The sequence below is a fragment of the Trachurus japonicus genome, chromosome 22, assembly GCF_045865225.1.
Source record: "Trachurus japonicus isolate A0001 chromosome 22, Traja_1.0".
Lineage (NCBI taxonomy): Eukaryota > Metazoa > Chordata > Actinopteri > Carangiformes > Carangidae > Trachurus > Trachurus japonicus.
The window spans coordinates 9,068,040-9,088,425 of NC_140928.1; the positions used below are offsets into that span (position 1 = coordinate 9,068,040).

Consider the following 20,386-nt stretch of genomic DNA (forward strand, 5'->3'; position numbering starts at 1 on the left):
ACTCGGGTGACAGTGTTAGTCTGTTGACCGGTCTGTCCGCCTCTTTGGTCCAGACTGAAATATCTCAAAAATCTTTTTTTGATGGATTTCCATTGAATTCTGTACAGACATCCAAGTCCCCAGTGACTTTGGTAACCCCCTGATTTCCCCCTGATCACCACCATGAGGTTCACGTTTGCGGGTTTTTGAGCGAAATGTCAACAGCTATGATGGATGGACTGTCGAGAAATTTGGTTTTTGCGTTGCTTTTATGTGAATATGTGATCTCGTTTTCACGTCACACAGCATCCTGGCCCACTTTCTGCAGCTGAGATGTTTGTGTGATTACTTGGGCGCACACTCTGTGTCTGAGTCTGTCTTCATGCATTCACTCTGGCTTGGTGCGTTGGGACTACCTCAGTCAGCAGACACAGCAGGGTGTGTCACACCACTGCATGCTTGGTACATTAACACGCTTACTTAAAAAGAATTGAGCCATCATTCATATTCAGGCTATATTATAATTTGATTTGTGTGACTTAGGATCTGATGATATATAAATACAACTGTAAGAAGCAGCAAAAGCTTATTTAGCTGTAACATGCAACGACTCAGAGGCTCAGACAGACATTATTAAAATACTCCAGATGGAGATGTGCAAAGACGATGGAGAAGAACCCGATCTCCCCACCAGGACCATGTCTGGGTCTCTGATTAGGTCCCATTAGTTTCTAAACTACAACACTGATTAAAGCTGCTTGACTCTGAACTGTTTCTGACATTCGAGGGGAATCCTTCAGAGGTTTAGGGAATGAAGACCAGAGCCCTGAGGTGGATCTGAGACCTGAGCGCACTTGTACAATGTTGGTGTGGTCTCAAACCTTCACAAATTATCCCCTCACAATTCTTTTACTGCCCAGATAATGATTCATTACAGTTGCAAAGCTCCACACGGTGGTTTAACAACTTCTTCTTATTCCAGTAAAAGACCAGTCTGCAAGTCCTGCCAATAAACAAACAATCTGTAATTAGGCTACTTACAACCCCAAAGTTGGACTTACCAGTGCTCACTGATGGTGGTCTTTAAATTCATGATATTTAATCAAAGCTAATAGCTATACAGACTGCGTCAAATTACTTCAACACGCAGCAGCAGAAAAATGTGTTTTCCCTATTGTTGCTGCACTTGGATGTTTGTGCAGAACGTGACACACTGTATGTGGAGAATTTGATACCAGAAGACTGTTTTCACATTTATCTGCTGAAGAGGAAAGATTTAGTGAGTTGCTTGACTGCAAAGTTGCATGAGTGCACTACAACTGACTGAGTTTATATTTAGGTCACATTGTGCATATTCCACTGGACCAAATGGATTTTGGGGGTGTTGGTGTGCATCCATAATACTCATAGAAATGATGGGAAGGGGCCACAACAGCACATTTTTGCCATGTCCCAATCAAGGACATCACAACTATAGTTAAAAAGAACCAATCCAAGAAAATATGGTGAAGTTCTTGATGATTTCTCAGTTGGTGAAGAAGAAGTAGACGTTCTTGTACCTACTCCTCAGGATAAAATGTAAAAAAAAAAATTAAAAAAAAACTTTAAATCTGTCCTCTGGCCAGAACTTGCTTTTATTTATGTATTTGTATATTTCTGCATTTGTTTTGCTCTAGTTTACACAACTGTGTTTTGTGACCAGCACCTGTAAAACAAATGACATTTCCATATTCGTTTTTTAGTCAGTTCAAATTTTAACATCCTAAACTTTAGCCAAACATCAACATAACTTACTGATATTGGCAATTCCATGACTTTTCATATAGAGCCATGATGTAGCTGAAATAGTCAGCTGTTTGGTGTTGTGAGTTAAATCGCTATATTAAAAAAAAACTCCGGCTATGTGTATAACTATAGGAGCAACACACCCCCTCCCTCTGCGCACAGAAACCCTGACTGGACTGTGTTTACATCCTAAAGGGAGAGCCCAGGCCAGCCTTAATGCAATATCCTGAGCAGCTCCTGCACATGAGGGGGGGCCTGACTCCTGGAGAAATTTGATCCTGCTTTGGGCCCTTTAAAGGAATATGGGATGAGTCTGTTGAATGGAGCCGTGAGTGAGTCCCACTGAAGTCTGCGCTCCAGAGAAAGCGAAGGACAGCAAAGGCGGGGACCGAGGGGGGCGACACGGGACGCGATTCAACTGCAGAGAAGAAATGAATGAGCGGAGAGAGTGAAGGAGGGGAAAGTCGACGGAGGGAAGACACCAAAGTTATGAGCCGAAGTGCGACGTGTTGCCGGGGAAGGTGTCCGTGAGCCGGAGAGAACCGACTGAAGGAGGCGGGAGAGACAACAAAGTCACAAGGTAAAGAAGGAGCAGAGAGCGGGGGCTGCGCTGGAGCAGCACCGACTCCTCTCTGGGCTTTCTGCTCTTACTACTCAACGATTTCAATGCACGTGACTCAGGGTAAATTTAACCAAGACGCCGGGGGTTGCCTGGGTCACAAGCGGCGCAGCTGTAGGTTTGTATTTTGAGAGATGTCCGATGCCTGCTTGAAGTGTCTTTTTTTTTTTTGCTGACCCACGGTTTTTACGGTCGCTATGCTATTCTACCGAGCAGTGCGCGTCTGGCACACCTGTTCCTTGTGGCCTTTTTTGGACAAAAACCTTGGCCACACAGCTCGGCCTTGGAGCCGCAATAACAACATTTATCAACGCTATTTTAAGTGTAGTCCCACTCCTGACAGACGTGCACATGTATGTTTACCCACACCTGCACATTTCACATTTCTCTTATCCTTTGTGCATCTGGAGGAATCATAATGGTCCATATACTGCTCCATACATCAATCTGACTCCTTCAGCACCAGCTGTAGTTGTTATATCACACCTTCCAAACATGGACAGAAGATATATGGTCTTGTCTCACACTGTATGGTTAAGAGTGTCTCTGTCTGTAACTCATGCCATTGTTTTCCCAAAACATATCCTCTCTCCATGCCCTGGAGTGCAGAGGCAACACTTAAAACTGTGTGTGTGTGTGTGTGTGTGTGTGTGTGTGTGTGTGTGTGTGTGTGTGTGTGTGTGTGTGTGTATGTGTATGTGTATGTGTATGTGTATGTGTATGTGTATGTGTGTGTGTGTGTGTGTGTGTGTGTGTGTGTAGGACAGGAGAGCTGCTGCAGAGGTAGATGTTTACACCTCAGTACAGAGGAATGCCATGGCCTGTGTTTAAGGCTGAGACTGATAATGAGTGTGGTCAGTTTGCTGAGGCCTGTCATTAACCTGAGCTGGGAGGGAGAGAGAGGGAGAGAAAGGTAGGAGGAGGAGGGGAGGAAGAGGATGTAGAGGACAGAGGGAAGGAGGGAAGGAAGGGAAGAGGGAGGACTGAAGGGAAGGAGGAGGGTGGGAAAGGTGCTGCAGGAGGAGAGGGAGGATGGAAAGGGAGAAGTGTTGGAGGAGAAGATGTGAGGCAGATAGGAAGAGGAGGAGGAGTAAGACAAGATAGATAAGAAGATAAATGGGGGAGGATTAAGATGAGATATATTTATAATTTAAAACGCAGGCTGAAGGTTTGCATCGGCCTCCACAGCGTTTTAAATATGATGTGAGTAATTCCTCTGTTGAAATTGCCCTTTGAGTCTGAGTTATTGCAAGATAACATTAAAAACTAGGGCAAACGCTGTTATTTATAAAAGTTTTTAAACATTCTCCTTTTGCACCCGGTGACATAAACCCCTGTGTTTTCTAAGAACGGGGTCAAAGGTTACGAAATGTGAGGCTGCATTGGAGCTTTCCCTCCCGTATTTATAGGAGTCTGTCCCAGCTGTAGTCGTAGCACGGTACCAAAATAGTGCGGCGCTAGTTTAAACAAAAGTGTGAGGCCTATTTGACCGGATGGGAGTCGACAGAGGTCCCTCTTTGTTAAACACACGAGGAGATAAGACAATATTTAACACACCCATACTTGACTCCTCGTGCTCTTGGATAATTTGTCTTTGTCTCCTTTCGTACACACAGAGATCTGCCACGCTGACACCAATCTGCGCCGGCGACTGACTGACCCACATTTACACACACACACACACACACATGCTCCCGGGCTGTGTGTGATGGAAGCCCTTTTTTATTTGAAGTTTTGGGAGGGAGTGGGGGCTGAAAACGTGGGGGGAAACCAAGTTGGACCTCGGCAGAGGCAACAACAGCGGGGATTTGAAATGTCTGGTGGGGATGATATCACTGAACCACCTAATCACTTACATCACCACAGCTGCATGCTCAGCAGTGTGTCAGTGTGTGTGTCTGTGTGCACAGTGCACGTGTGTCTGTTTCCAATTTATTTCAGTGTGTATCTCCATCTGTGTCTGTCGGTGCTCTGGTAAGCAAACGCTTGAAGAGTTACGGCTGGTCAGGGGAGTGTGTGTACGTGTGCGTGAGTGTGTGTGTATTTGAATGTGTGGTGATTAAGGATGTTCCAGTCAATGGAAGAGCTGACTGGAGACTTGTTCGTGTGCTCGTTGCATCCTCCGAAGAGCAGCACGCACACCCATGGTCCGCTTTATTGAGCGAGAAATGGCAACGGTGCAGTCGACGCAAACTAGAAAAGAAAACATCTAGATGCCGCGTCGTTCCAAACAACTTTATTACAATCTGCGATATCGGCCAAAAAAAAAAGACTCCCCAACGCTGGATATCAAATCTCACTCTGTGTGCGGAATAATGCCGTATAACTGTCAGTGCAGTCAATAGAAAGCAGTCCTCGCCGATGGCTGTGGTAGATACTGTACTGCTGGGATCTTTGCGGTGGTGTTTCCATTCAGTCGTCTTCCCCAGTGTTTGCTCTGGCCTCGGCCGCGCTCAGCTTCTTGTAGCTGGATGGAAGCAGAGAAGCTCCCAGGGCCTTGTGCCTGTCTGCAGCCAGGAGAGGACACACCATTCTGGGCTGCAGCTCGCTAACGCGCCTCCCTGCCTCCCTCCACTTTGGGTGGCCCGTGAGTGTTAAGCCTCGCACACCCTGCAGAGCTTATTTTTGTTGTCTTGCCCTTTTTCGTCCTCCTCCTCCTACCTGAATGTTTTCCACACACATGCCAGGCAGACAAGATGCTGCAGAGAGAGAGAGAGAGAGAATAGCATTTATCAGATGTATAACAGCAGACACCAGTGGAAAATGGTCCTCTGTGTTTCTATAAACCATCCCACAATGGAGGGTTATGCTCATGCGAAAGAAGAAAATGACTCCAGTTTAAATCTTCACTGTAACAAAAAGCGGAGCGTTGGGTTACATTACTCCCACACACACGGTGCAAATGACCTCATTCCTGACAGGATGGTGTTTTGGGGTTGATTTTATCCTTGCGCAGCGAGCTGAGAGGATTTGGCCTCCTGTAACCTCCGCCTGCTTCCCTTCCTCATCCTGCTCAGTTAGAAAGTGTAACTTTGCACTTGTTGATTATTCAAAGAGGTTCCTGGCACCGGCTGGCATGAGCTCTGACAACCCACCCCCTCTGTTTCCAGCTTGCAGGGAGTTGCTAAAGGAATTGTTCCGGGGAGAATTAGCATGGCGGTGCTGAGAGTGTTTAACCAGCAAATGTCTTGTTTACACCCAGCTGTTTCAGCTCCTGGAGGAGGGCCTGACCTCCCCTGTCCTGGCTTGTCCCGGCGTGGCCCAGCGGGGATCATTTCAAAATGACTGACTTCCTCTTGTCTCCTCAGCGGCCTCCGTCTCTACCTGACCTTTGTCCACTCCGCTTCGCCCCGGAGAAAGAGCGAGACGTTGGTAGCTGCTGGACCTTGACTTGTCCGGCCGGGGCACCGCGGTCTGCCGGCGAAAACCTCCACATGCACAACTTCTGTAATTTGTTTGCTAGGCCTGTATTTATGAGCATGCTAATTGTAGGGAGCGCCATGGTGCAGTTATAGTTGCTGGACTTTGAACGTCTGCTGTTCTGCTGACGGTGTCTGGCTGTACTTTGGGTCTGTCTGTCTTTCTGTTTGGATAGTAAGCCTTTCTAACTTCTCTGCTCTACTTTTGCTCTCATTTTTTACTCAGTGATGCAGCGTTTCACTCAAACTCTCATCGTCTCCACCAGGCTGTGGAGTTACATTATGTCTAATATCTTTTATCTCTGGATAATCAGCTTTTTATTGATTTCACACCAGCTTTAACCTTTGTGAATGAGTAGTGTCAGAAGTAATAACCACTCATCTGTCCTCCACAGGTAAAAATAACTTCAGAGCCCCAGTTTCCCACATTCAGCCCTCGGCCCATTCATCCTCACACATTCTTTCCTCCTTTCTTTGCCGAGGTGAGCTGACAGCCCCCCCTTTTCTAGCTGTGATGGGACTGTCATGCAGAAAGACACTATTGTGCCGCACAGGATCGCGTTTCACCCCTGCCTTGTAATTAAGAAGGGATTGCATGGCGAGGGAGTTGTGGGTGGGGAGGGGGGCAGAGAGCAGGGGATTGGGTTAGTAGGTAATTTGGCTAAAAAACAGAGCGCTGACCTGCTTTGTAGCTGGCAGGCCTGGGAGCCGGCACGCATGAACCCAACTCCCCCACTGACACAGAGCCTCCCTGCTGGGGTTTTGTTCAGTGTGTGTGGGCATGTGGAGAGCTCAGGAGCTGAAAGGAAAGAAAAGCTTCAGGCTGTGGTGCTGATCATACAGTGAATGTAAAAAAAAAAAAAAAGAAATCGTCCGGAACTCAACAAGTTTCTCTGCGGTTATGTGTCACAGAAAGTGAGAGGAAACTTTCATGAAACTCTTGTTGTCGTGGACTCATCATTAGTGTATGCTTTGCTCACATTTCCTCAGTGAATCATGGGAAGTGCGGTCAGAGAGGAGGTTAAATCACTTGTTTCATCTCTCGTGCTGTAAATGAAAACAGAAGCTGGACCGCTTGAGGAAATGCCATCGCTGGATTATTTGTGCATCGAGCCGCAGCTCATTTGTGATTTGTTGCCCTTACTGTTCAGAGGTATATCACACGGGTGTGAAGATCTAAGCGGACTCGCCTCTCTCTGTCTTTTCAGTCTGATCCGAGTGCTGAGGCAGAGCTCTGAATCCTCGCCATGGCCGACGTGCTGGAGAGCGGCGGGTCAGGAGCAGTCGGAGCGGCCAGCGTGGATTGGCAGAAACGCTGCATTGCTCTGGAGATGCAGCTGCTGAGGTTCCGGCTTCAGGCAGGGAAAATCCGAGAGCTGCTGGCAGAGAAGGTAAGAGAGAGAAAAGCATCATGGGTAGTATAGTGAGTGGAGGTTACACACAGAAGCTGTGCCTGGAATCACTCCATATATAACAGACTGGATCCAGTGCAGCAGTTGAGCTTTAAGGAGGTTATGAGTCTTTGCACTTTGCATCAGACCTCACAGGTGCAGAGTCTCACCACAGGAACTGAATTGTACAGAAAGCGTTGACCATGCCACTTTTTATTTGAAACTTATTTAATCATTCATGGGTCATAAAATAGTAGTATTTGAAGAGTAATGACCTGTTCAGATTAAAAATGAGCAGTTTGCAGTTGATTTTGTAGTCCAGCAGAGGAAGCAGCTTGACCTATTGCAAATTACATTAACAAGCTGATCAGTTTGTCACGCTGTAAAAAGCAGCTGCCTGATTTGACATCATCATTCGACATCTGACTGACTCATTTTCACTGCACTGTGTCTTAGCAACCTCAGTAGAAACCCTAATAAGATAGCAGCAGACATACTGTACCACATCAGAAAGTGTATCGACTGAGAAAGATGGAGGCTGAAATTACCATATGACTGAATTCAGATCAGATCAAAAACACTTTTTGAAGATGTGACAGCTACACTACACCCAGAATTCAGCCTCAAATAATATGTTTAAGTAAATGCAACAGACTGTATAAGAAAAAGGCAGTGATTTTGTGCACAGACTTTATGGTTTAGTTTCCTTCTTCCAGTTTTTTGCAGGATTAAATAAATTCCAGGTGAAACTGCTGCATATCTGAACTTCAAGCTTACTAACTAACAAGTTTCCAGGCTGTTTCAGATGAAGAGTAGCCTCAAAGAGAAAGAGCATGAATGCTTGTTCCCCAAATAATAAAATGTCCACCAATAACTATCACATGTGTATCATTCTGTCACACACAGAAGATTGGGAGGTAAGTTAATGCATATGTGTGCTGTGTATCGAATGTGTAATGATGTTACAGTGTTGTGTTTTTTCATGGTGATAGCCACAGATGTTATTAGGAACTCATTCACACATTAATACTCACTAGTTGTTCACTGGTGTGAGAGTCGGTGGGTTCATGGAGGAGCTGCTGCAGCTCAGTCCTGAAGAGATTTAGAAGTTCAACCCCGTCTTTACCTTGAGATCTGTTAAGTGTAAGAGGAAGCAGACCAGCCCTGAGCAGCCTCCAGCATCTCATGGGGCATCCCACAGCTGGCACTAACTACACAGATAAAAGTGAATTTCTTTCACTGTCTCCTCTTTTTAACTACACACTAAGAGCTTTCTCTTCCTCGCCACTTGACAGCAGCTGTTAACGGCCACAATAAAATGCCAAGAGGCAACCTGTGTGAGAAGAAACCTTTGACAGGACAGAAGAAAAAAAAAAAATCACCGACAACACGTATGAAATGTTGAACTTAAGCTGCATCGTTTTGCCTCTTGCTTTCATCTGGCACTGCTTTGGCCCCAGAAAGCCTCATATGATCTGAATGTGTGAGCATCTGAGGCGTAGTACTACGGTGGAAATTAGATTTAGCTTGTCATGCTGCTTTCATCTGCCGAATAAAAGATGTCGCTAGATGTTTTCGACTAACAACATTCAGATCTCAGTGCCCCCTCACTCATCCCCTTCTTCTCTTTCTGCTGGCGGCGTTTTCACGTGTTTGGTGCATGAGGAGACGGCCCAAGCATGTGAATCAGTTAGAAATACAGGTGTGGAGGGGTTGTGTGTTTATGTGTGCGCTCAAAGACAGATGAGATTACTCAGCTTATTTGGTAAACAGTTGGTCTCGCTCACTCTGTGTCATCAGTGGTTGGCTACAGTTTCAGCCAAAATGAATATTTAAGGTTTAACTCATCACTTCTGGTGCTTCCCCTCAAGTTGGGGAAATAACCGCAAGCAGCCGGCCAAATGCTTGTAAAGTTGTGGCTGTTGTAAAGCCTGACTACCAGACACTCTGGAAAGTAATCAACTGTCATCAGGAAATTCAGTCCAGTTCTGAAGATTTGTTGGTAAAAGAGTGGAAATGTTTGGATTAGAAAGAGGAGGAATGAGTGCAGTAGCAGAAAAACTCTTCTCCCGTCTTGACGTTTCTACAGTTTTCAGTTGGGGTCTCCGTGGAGCTTCACAACTAGTGGACGCTCTTTATAGACTCCCAAGTAAAAAAAAAAAGCTGGGAGCTGCTTTTTGTTTGGAGTGTCACAGCAGCGGTTGGCTTTCTGTATCATCTCTAATTCTGGAGCAGCGGAGTGGTTCATTCAGTCAGTCAGCAGGATGTTTACAGTCCAAACATAACCCGGTGGCTGATAAGAGCTGGACGGCTCCCTGCTGTGTCCTCTGTCAGGTTCTGTCAGAGCAGCTCCTCTGAGATCCCAGGCAGCACTTACACCCACAAACACACACTCTGAACAACATTTACAACCCCGGCAGTGAGAGAAAGTCAGTGAGGGAGGGTTTACTGTATTTATCAACAGCAGCTAAAAGGATTTTTCACTGTCAACCTAAAAAAATCTTGCAGCTCATCTCTGATCTGTAAACGTATGACTTATTATAAAACTGGTGGTATTGTAGCCAGGTTTCTACCGTCACCAATTCCTATTAATAGACCAAAAATGAATACCAATCATTGGCTGTGTAGCCGAAACCTGACAGATTTTAACATAATAGATCGATTTTAGTTTTGTGTGGCTCAGACCTCCAAACAATTAAAGAAGATCTCAGTTGTTTCACCGGTGACAAATCAGACTTTTTAATTTGGATGTCAACTTTATATATCTAGCTATGTTGCATCTTCAATCACTGGTGACAGAAAGATGATGTCCACAAAAACGGTGAGGACACTGAAACAGCTGTCCAGGTAGGAAGCTGATGAACTAAATAGTCTGACTGTGAAAATATGACTCATGCTTAATAATAGATAAAAAAAACAACAACATTGAAACAAGCTTTTGATTAATATGCAAAGAATAAAGTCAGCCACAGGTGTGAAAATAACATGCACATGTGGATGGTGAAGGATCATGTCAGACCGAGTGAATGAATTGAAACAAAATGGCAGTTTAATGTAATTATCACTCTATGTCTATGAGCGTTTTGTATCAGTCCAAAGCCGTTCTAGTGATAAATGATGTTAATAAACCAAATATATATCAATCCAAAGAAAAAAAATCACTTTCTTCTCCTGTGTGAGTAACGTTTCCTGCTCAGCTTACCGATACTTTTTTGAAAATGAAAGTTGATAGTTGTCAGCTGTGTTTTAAAGATTTTACATCCTCAGTCAGAACAAATGGTGCCACAGACACAGTCCTGAAGTCAACATGGAGCTACTGTGAGACTGTGAGTGACCAAGGGGGGTTTCCAACAGTAAGAAAAATGCAAAACAATGCCATAATAAAAAGCAGCCAGATTCACAATACACACACTGTTCGCTGCTCATTTTGAAAATTGACCAATTTCTCTTCTTCTACTTCATTAAAAACACATTTTATAAGCATTTATTAGAAATCATATCACATTCAATCTGACCCTTTTTGTCCTTCTCTTTTACTATTACTGACTAATCTCTCGCTTTTAGTTTAAATCCATCTCTTAAACATGCAGCACATGTATACAAACTCTGACATAAACACACATAAACACACACACACGCAAGGCTGAGCGTAGTTTAAGTGGACGCCCGTGCTGCTGAGTGTGTTTTTCTGAGTTTTTTTTCTTGGAAGGGGGGGTGGGGGTGCTGAGTGACTCCCATTTCGTCATGTTATTGCTGTTTGGAAAGACTGCTTCACGCTCTTCATCTCCCCTCTTGCCAAGTTAGGAGTGTTTTACACATTGACCCACTTTGGTATGGAAAAACATGAAAAAAAAAAAAAAAAAAAAGCTGACGTGGTTGCCTGTGACATGGCATTTATCTCCAGAGGCTCAGAGCAGCACGAGTGAAGCAGAGGAGAGAGGGAAGGAGATGCCCCATTTGCCTTGTGAGGAGTGTAACAGGACGATTACTCCATTTAAGAGTTTTTACTGTGTGGATAGGGAGGGAGGGTGTAATCGACGGCTGTCAGCTGTTCGCTTGTAAAAACCGAAACTCCCCTGTAAAGAAACACACAGAGGTGGAGATGAGATTTGAAACGTGACTGATAATGAATGAATATTTGGATTAGTTTTGGCACAAAAGTGACGCAATGTTAAACTGTGGAAAAAAAACAAAAAAAGCTTCAGGAATAAAGTCAAGCAAACTAAAACCATCCACTCCTTGTTTGAAAGCTGAAGTTTTTCCACATGTGTTGACATCACATAATTGAAGCTATATTTTCTGCTTTCTGTGTTTGATTTCGAGGAAAAACTAGAGAGTGGTTGGAGCTATAGCCTCTAATTTTAAACTCCTTATTGGCCTGATACCAGCGAGGTTTCAACCCCGCTGTGGGCAGTGGTCATTTTGGCACTGGAAGTAAAACATTGGGATCAATAAATCCAGCAGGATTCATTCTCTTGGGACCATGGATATTTGTACAAAACTTATCGTATTCCATCTAAAAGTTGTTGAGATATTTCAAAATAAAAGCCCAACAGTGCTGCGTTGCTACCATGGTTAAAAAGTGATACTTAATAATCCATAATAAAGATATTTAAAATGCTTCAAGAAGGGCACAGAAGAACCACAACACATTGCAGGGTTCAACAGTCCACAGTGGTGAGGAAATAATGCCCTTACAGCTTCAACTGACTCGCCTCATGAGACAAAATTTCAGCAAATCAAAACGTCCCTGGATCCAGTAACAGAGATTTAACATCAGGATCCTCATTGACAGTGTTGTGGAATTAAATCCAGAAACTTAGGTTTAGAGTTTCCATCGCTCTCCCAGAATATAGAAATACCTTATTCAGAGGAATTTTTAAATTGGGTGGTATTCCCACTTCAAGGTTTCCTTTCATTACTTGGCTAATCTAATACTGGACAAATTAGATTAATCTCTTCCATAAGCCTCACGTGGCTCTAGAAGCACAACACTGTTATTTGACTCAGGCCGGTGGTGTCAGTCAGCGAGGAGGCCTGCAGAAAGATCACTAGGTTCACGTTTGTGTGTATAAATATTTATTTTCATGAGAGGATTTGTTTGGATCAGCTGCTTTTAATAGTTCAGCTGCTTAAATCTGTGTGTCATGTTCAAGCTTCTCTGGTTTTTACTCAGGCAGAGAAAAGAGCTGGTTCCCCTGTTTCCTCCCCGCTTTTCTCCATATCTGTATCTATTTAACGACTGAAAAAGATTTAATAGATACCGTAGTCACTGATGTGTAGTAATTACAGAATTATAGGTTATTTGGAGTAATGTTTTTATAAAGCACTGATGTTCCTCTTTTTGTCCCCTTTCCTGTATGCACACCTCAATGTCTTTTGGTTTTAAACATTTAATGATTGATCCAGAGTTATTACTTTACTAAGCCTCACATGTAAGAGTTAATGACTAAAGGAGCAGGTGGGACATTTAGTTAACAGATATTTCACAGTGAAACCAAGTTTGGATGACTCCTATTCAGATAAAATGACCACATGGAAAAGTATTATACATTCAACAAATCAAAAGTGCATACTACTGATTATTTTCCTCGCTTTTATTTAGAACAATGTGCAAATACATACATTCATTGTATGAAATGTAAAACGGTAAATAGAAAACACTTCATCTTGGTTGCAAACAAATTAAATAACGGTGTATAATGCTTATATTATAATATTCAAACCAAACCCAACAGGGCCTATCTCCTCTTTTAGATACAATGTCCTTGTTTTGTCCTTGTCAGTGTCACGTTCACTCTTCTCCATGTTTGTTTGTGTTGCAGATGTTGCAGATGTCCTGCCTGCATCTGTATGATGTGGAAAAACACAAAGCAACGTCCAAATAACAAAATATATATATATATATAAATAGCTTTACGGTTTGTGAAATGGTGAAATAGATGATGGAGCAAAAAATATAAAACAATGGGTGTTTTTCTATTGTGTATCATCACAGCACTCAGCCGTAATAACACCCTCTGTGACCAGTGTTCCCAATGGGCACAAACAGGAGTTGACACCAGATTTCTTAGATTCTGATCACATGGACGAAGTGAAGAGACTCTGATCTGTTTTCAGCCTGATACTGGCAGTAACAGTGAACAGATACTTAACTGACAACAGCAGATCTGTTGATGATCTGTAGCCTGCTCCCGTCTTATCTCCACCTCCCTGGATACCATCAGTCCCTCTGAATTCCACACTGAAGCAGAAAGAGGCAGCACTTTGCTTCCTAGCAAGATCATTTTGAAAAGATTTGCATCTCAGTCAGTTTTCTGTCGTGTTTTCAGGCAAAAATAAGGCCGATGACATTCTGTATATTTGTTATAAATCACAGCAATGTGTATGGATTGGCTCAAAATGTTTTTATTCTTTAAGGGAACAACTCAAACTGTCAATGTGAAGCTTTAACAAACATGACCCAGGTATCATCCACTTTCAGCAGCAGAGATTCATATGTTGCAGTGTTTCCTGTCGCCCTGTTTACACAGACAGGTAAATTCAAGATTCAAGACAACTTTATTAATCCCTTAAAGGGCTATTCCATTCGGCAACTCGCACACCACATGCTCAAAGCACAAAACACATAACAAGACAGAGAAACCAGGAAAGAAAAGAAAAGGTTGGCAGCTGTGTGCAAAGTCTGCTAGTTACATGTAAGGAATATGAATAAATAACTTCATTAAAAATATAATTTGAATAAATATCACCATTATAGTGCATCTCTATATCTCTGAATAAAGGAAAATACAAAAAAAGGCAGAGATGATGGATAATATTCACAATCAGGTTTCAAAAGTGTCAATAGTTGTGTAGTTTTTGACTCCTGGCGCAGGTCCTTGGCTACCTCACCGACGCCTCGAGGCCTTTGAGACAAGGTCCAACTTGCCGTCCAAATGGGATGTGGCAGCTTTTGACGGCTACTTCTGACGACCACTTGTCCCGTCTGTCCAGCCCTCTGACCTCTGAGGTGCTTTAATATTCACCTAAAGTGCTTCGCTGGCCCGTCCTGTTTTTTTTTTTTGTTTCATGAATGAAGAGCGAACGCTGTTTGCTCTTCTCCGGCTCAAGCTCGGTTAAACCTCTGACTCACAACAGAAGCTTTTGACCTTGAGGTGAGGAGTCATCCAACCACTAACCATCAGCCTCCTCCGCCCACGCCTCCTCCTCCCCCTGCAAACGTGCTCTGGCTTTAGTGAGTGTTAATCTCGCTGCGAGGAAGCATTAAAATACTGCAAGTGGTGAATTCTGGGAATGTGGGGGGCCTTCATGGAGGCGACGACGAGAAGGCAGAAAGAAAGACAAAGAAAAGGAGAACAAAGATGACCCGAGGAATTCAAATGTATCTCTCAAGCAGAGTGAATCCATTAGTATATTTGCTCTCCTTTCAACTGGGTCACTGAGCTCAGAAGAAAGGGCATCCTGTGTTGAACCAGTGTGTGTGAAAGCATTTGGGGGTATTTTTCGTGCACACACTCGTGTCTATGTGTGAGTGGTCTCCTGAGAGAGAGAGGGTACTTGCAGGATGGGCAGTGTTTGCCTTTGAAAGCATGAGTATGCATGCTTGCACAAAAGGTGACGCAAGCTTGTGCACACACACATGCAAGCATTCTTCTATCGCACCGTTGTTTGAGCAGCGGCGCTGGTGTGAGAGATGTTCAGCCTCCTCTCAGGGCCTCTCTGCCTCCTCCACGCTCTCTCACTGGGCCCTTCTTGTCTTGAATGTTCTTCAACAGACAGTTATCCTCCTCCTTCTCCTTCTTCTCCTTCTCCTCCTTCTCTGTTTCTCTGATTGGGCTGATGTTTGACCTTCTTTCCTCCATGCTGAACTCATCATGTGTTGATGTATTCCTGATTCAGCAACATTCCCTTGATTAAAAAAGGTTTTTCGTGACACGGCTCGTCTGCTAAAACTTCCCAGCACATTAATCTTTTGAATGCCTTCCCTATGGCAACAGTGATTATGAGGGATTAAGTATGTCGTCATGCATTTGTAGGTGTGTGTGTGTGGAGGCACTTGTGGTTAGGTGGTCTGTCTGTCTGTCTGTCTAGTTTTTGTAGCAGGTTATGGGACCCACCTGTCTGTGCAGGATCTGTACTTCTGAGCTGCATGTGAACTAAATGTCATAGAGTCTAAGATGTTTATGAGACAGAGAGACTGACTGAGCTGTGTTGAAAACCATGTTAACTTTTGTCCCTGTCTCAGATGCAGGAGCTGGAGCAGAGGGTGATGGAGGCCGACCAGCGGGCTGAGAGCGCTGAGAAACAGGTAGAGTGACTTGTGAAAAATTACTTTTACTTTACTATTATAATAGTGCTGTATACTTGAGTATAATGTATTCCAAAGGCTGCTCTAGGGATGTGGCATTGGTACGTGTAATACAGTATACTTGTCCCTATACAAAAGATTAATCATTGAAATACAAAATTATACAAATAATACAAATTACAAATCTGTCCATATTCAGTTTTACCCCCAAACAAAATGGTTAACAAACTATATGGTTAAACATACAGGTGTTTATATAATGATGTTCTAGATACTGACTGACTACTTTAATTAGGATAATGTTATCAGTGATATAAATAATAAAAACACAGCAAAGTTATGGTTAAAGTTTAATCTTTGTAACCTCTGTTAAAGCCATGATTCTCTTTTTTCTACAAGAACTGGATGTATATTTAAATTGAACTGCATTTTTCTTCAGCGCATTGAGACCAGAATACCTTAGTTAAGCATTTTCTGTAACTTTCAATTGCATCTTCCTGTCTCTCTGAGCAAGTTTGTGTTAAAGCAAAACTTGACAGCAAAATCCAGCAACTTTGAAAAGCCATGATTTGTGGTAGAAAGCTCCAGAAAAAGCATGTAAGTTGATCTACAATTAATGTTTTTTTGTTTCTCTAAAACAACAGTTTCCGAGTTCAAGAATGAACCTTCATGTTCAATGGTGACTGATGTAAGAGGAGATGCTAAATTTGGGATCCATAAAGTCACATCTTTAGTTGGGATTTTGTGTTCTTTTTTTTTTCCCTTTTTTTTTGGACTCCTAACCACTAATTAGTCATCCTTTGATGTGACTTAACAAAAGTAGAGTGTGGTTTGAGGATCAGAAACCTCATACGTATCACACACTCTCTGTCTCTCTCACTGTTGGGTTTAATCTCTGATTTGCTGTCGTTACTGGCTCTTTCCAGGTGTTTGCTGTAGGTGGTAATTTAATGGTGCCCTCTCTCAGAAAAAAAAAGAAATACCTGAGGGCTTAGAAAAGATTTTTTCTCATCAGAGTTGGCAAAAAGTATCCTCTGTGTTTTCCTTTTGGCTTCGTCCGCTGCCAATCAAGACTAAACGAACCATGTAAAGTTGAGCTGTCTTCTGGCCGTGCTTGTGCGTTCACTCCTCTAATTATGCATTTCAGATCCATGTCATGGAAGAAAAGCTGAAGTCTGCAAACATTCAAACCAGCGAATCCGAGAGCTCGTTGTACAGAAAGTATCAAGACCTGACCAATCAGGTTCAAGAAAAAGATGCTGCGATAAAGAGATTAGAGATGCAGCTGGAAAAACAGGTATGGATGGAGCCATCAGATAGAGAACGAGAAATGTCCATTTATGTTCATGAAATGTAGGTTGAAATAATCCACCACCTCTGTTTTCTCTGACTGCAGATCTTAGTCAGAGCCCAGGAGGCAAAAATAATTGAGGAAAAGGCTGCCAAGATTAAAGACTGGGTCACCTTTAAGCTCAGAGAGGTAAGCTCCAACATGTATAGATACACCCCCGACTGAAGTCAGAGCCTCTGGGAAAGCCCTCGCCCTGCTGAGAGACATTATCTATGGCAACAAGAGATGCTTATGTGATTAAAAGTGTATTATCTACAGCTGTTTATACACAGGTTTATATCTGCTGGAAAATTTGAAGAAGGAAAAAAAAAGCTTATTTGTAAATGTCAACCTTTGCATCTGTGAAATTAAGCAGTTAAAGAGTCGTTAAACTTTCAGCTTCTCTTAGCTACTCCATTCAGAACTACTCTAAAACGGCATCATTTGTAGATGCTACTGTACCAGCTACACTGGCTTATATTTATTTATGCACTGTGTTGCAGATGGAGCAGGAGAACCAGCAGCTGAAAATGGCCAATTTGAAGCAGACAGAACAAATAATGTTGCTGCAGGACAAACTACAGTGTGAGTATTTCTGTAGACGAAAACTGATACAAACTGACTCTCATGCAGCCAGAAAGCAAGAATGTGTATTTTTCAAAACACTGAACTATTCTTTAAATAGTTCTATCTAAAGGATAAACTCATTGTGCACTGTGTATGTGGACATAGTAGGCCTACTTTACTGCTTGTAGAAAATACTGGTTATTCCCAGTGCTCTGGTTTAAAGGAGAGTTCCTGTTGTTGTCTTTCTCCTGCAGCGCTCCTAGAGAAACCCACGTCCTCAGGATCCCCCGCCACCTCCCCTGTAATGGATACCCACCTGGTGCCCAGCAGCCCGCTGTTTCCTCCCAGCTGCCCCGGCACGCCACCCGCCCAAGACGACAGCTGGAGACAGACAGGTCCTCGTGGAGCCGCCTCTAATATCAAGATCTCGCCGACAGGTGGGCTGCCCCCCTGCTCATTTCATCTCAGCATGGGTGACAGGAAGCTTTTGAAGCAGTGTTATTTCATTCAAGCTGAGGCTGATCACATGGCAGGAACTGAACCGGTGGTGAAGGAGTGACCTCAAGTCAATCTGACAATTTTTTTTCTTCCAAAATCTTGTTCTGCTTAGTATTGCCAGGCATCAACCACTTAAAATTCTGTTATTATTACAGTGACTAAGATCGTCATCTTTTTTTTTTTTTTGATACAGTAGAATTTGTCCTTATTTGCCACTTTTGCTGTATTTTTGATATATTTAAAAAAAAAAAAAAAACTTTTTAAAGGAGAATTCCGGCCATTTTTGACCCCTAAATCGTTTTCCTGATGGTCACCCAGTTTTGGGGGGAGCAAAAAACGTGACTAAAATTGATGCCGGAGTTACACCATGGCTACCCTGCGCTCAGGATAGCGACAACGCTAACCCATGGGGGCAATTCTTTCAACCACAACAAACACTCAAAAAACAATCAAATATCCATGGTACATGGCTCAAATCCTTACGAGACACCACTGAACTCATATAGTGTACAATATAAATGGTATAACGGTTTGCCTGCATCAATTTTAGTCGCGTTTTTTGCTCCCCCCAACACTGGGTGACCATCAGCAAAACGATTCAGGGGTCAAAAATGACCGGAATTCTCCTTTAAGTGTGAAACGAAAATAACTGAAGTGAGAATCCTGTGGTTTAGATTTTAGTTCCAAGTCACATAAAAAAATACTTTAAAAGTTTGTGTGGACAGCAGAGACCACTTCCCCACCACAGACTGATATGTCCAGTGTCTTCCAAACCCCCATATTTTCTCAACAATGCTTGTCGGTCACACGGTCACTTCCTCCAGACTTCTGCCAACAGTAGCAGATTCAGTGATTTATCTGTGATTGTTCAGAGCAAACTGAGCTTGGAGATCGGCAGCGATCCTTCCTCAGACTAATAAAGTCTCTCTCTCTCTCCTCCTCAGATGTCAAGAGGCCTCCTGAGCAGGTCAGTCCTGGGATTCGCCTCGGAGACCTGGCGGCCCACGATGCTCTCTCTCAGGGTCGGAGCAGGGAGGGTCCCGGCAGCCCCGCTTCCCTCGGTCGACCAGAACTCCCAGCGGGCGTGGAGGGTCCGGCGGGCTGCTCCGACAGAGACAACTCCTCTGACGAGCTCAACAGCAAGTTCCGCTCCCAGTGCCTTCACTCGTCCTCCTCCTCTTCATCCTCATCCTCCGCTTACGAGATGGCCCACGGGCCGAGCTCCCCGGAGTCGTCCATCAGGATAACTCCCAAAAGCCCCCTTCTGTCTCGCTCCCCCTCCACCAACAACCCCTTCCCCAAGCAGCAGGTTCACCAGTCGGGCGCCAGCATGACGTTGCCCAAAGTACGAACTCCGCTCACCCCCAGAGACAGCATCCAGCTGGTGAAGAAGCACTACAGCCAGCCGCAGCCCAGCCTGGACAGACTGCACCACCTCAACGTGAACATCGACATCATGACGCCATCCTCCACCTCCTCCACGCTGAAGAGCACCGGCACCGCCTCCTCGCCCTTCTCTCAGGTCGTGGAGGAAACCGACATCGACGATGGGATTCCCGACGGCATGGACGGGGTGGTGGAGGGGTCGGGATCAGAGGAGTCGTCCCGGGACGGAGTCTCCTTTGTGGGGCTCGCGGAAGAGCTGGAGAGGTTGGATCCTGAAATCCTCAAGCCGCCAACGCCTCCTTTACATCGCTTCCCCTCATGGGTATGAGAGGCTAACGTTATCGGTTTAACTTCTGCAGGTGTCCTGTGTTAATTTCTGCTGTTAAAATCATATCTGCAATGGAACTGGGTCCATTATGTTTCAACCACTGCTCAAAGATCAGAGATTAAATTAGTTCAGAGAGATAGATGAGTAAACTGGTAGCGATTTACAGTGAACATGATGGTCCCGCTGCTTCACTCAGCGTAGCTTAGTACAAACACCACAAATCAGAGGGGAAACAGTTGGCCTCTGTTTAAAGGTAACAAAACTGATTAATACATTAAGTCTCATTTGTTTAAACTCTAATGTAGAAACAGCACAGTTTAATGGCGTCTTATTTATCGGATTATGTCTTGGTTGGAGATCACCAGCAGAGCCAAGAAGTAGTCCGGGTCCATACTCCTCATAAAACCACAAGTCTACCTTTCTGAAGTGGTGAGGAAAGTTTCTGACTGTTTTGCTCTGTGCAGGAGAGTCGCATCTACGCTGTGGCGAAGTCAGGAATGAGAGTATCAGAGGCCAGTCCTGGAGCCAGAGGCCCCGGACGAGGTGAGTGTCCTGCAGCCACGAACAAGAGACTTGTTGTCCACATTCGAAACCCAGTTATTTTCCCAACGGTGCAGTGAAGAGGACAGAAAATCTGCTTTCTGTGGGCCTGCAAGTGTGTGTGTGTGAGTTGAGCCTGGGTGGTGTTGCCTGTGGTGTGGAAGATGAGTCAGTACTGTGAAGTGACATGTCATTCAGCTCATGCTTAATGGAGGTGGTGGTGGTGGGGGGGG

The 20,386-nt window shown here is 44.0% G+C and overlaps 1 protein-coding gene across 4 annotated transcripts in view; it reads left to right on the forward strand.

Moving 5' to 3' along the window:
• Positions 1-20,386, forward strand: part of plekhh1 (pleckstrin homology, MyTH4 and FERM domain containing H1) — an 81,121-nt gene that overhangs the window by 45,267 nt on the left and 15,468 nt on the right. Inside the window, exons 1-9 of one of the 4 annotated variants that reach the window (XM_085767178.1) lie at positions 1,866-2,344; positions 7,011-7,193; positions 15,442-15,504; positions 16,652-16,801; positions 16,901-16,984; positions 17,338-17,419; positions 17,656-17,838; positions 18,844-19,607; positions 20,078-20,156. In XM_085767178.1, the coding sequence (XP_085623304.1) occupies positions 7,050-7,193; positions 15,442-15,504; positions 16,652-16,801; positions 16,901-16,984; positions 17,338-17,419; positions 17,656-17,838; positions 18,844-19,607; positions 20,078-20,156 (1,549 nt within the window). In that variant the 5' untranslated portion in view covers positions 1,866-2,344; positions 7,011-7,049. Of the gene's footprint in view, positions 1-1,865; positions 2,345-5,806; positions 5,831-7,010; positions 7,194-15,441; positions 15,505-16,651; positions 16,802-16,900; positions 16,985-17,337; positions 17,420-17,655; positions 17,839-18,843; positions 19,608-20,077; positions 20,157-20,386 lie in introns of those variants that run through there. The other 3 variants (XM_085767179.1, XM_085767180.1, XM_085767181.1) reach the window with 3 other exon arrangements.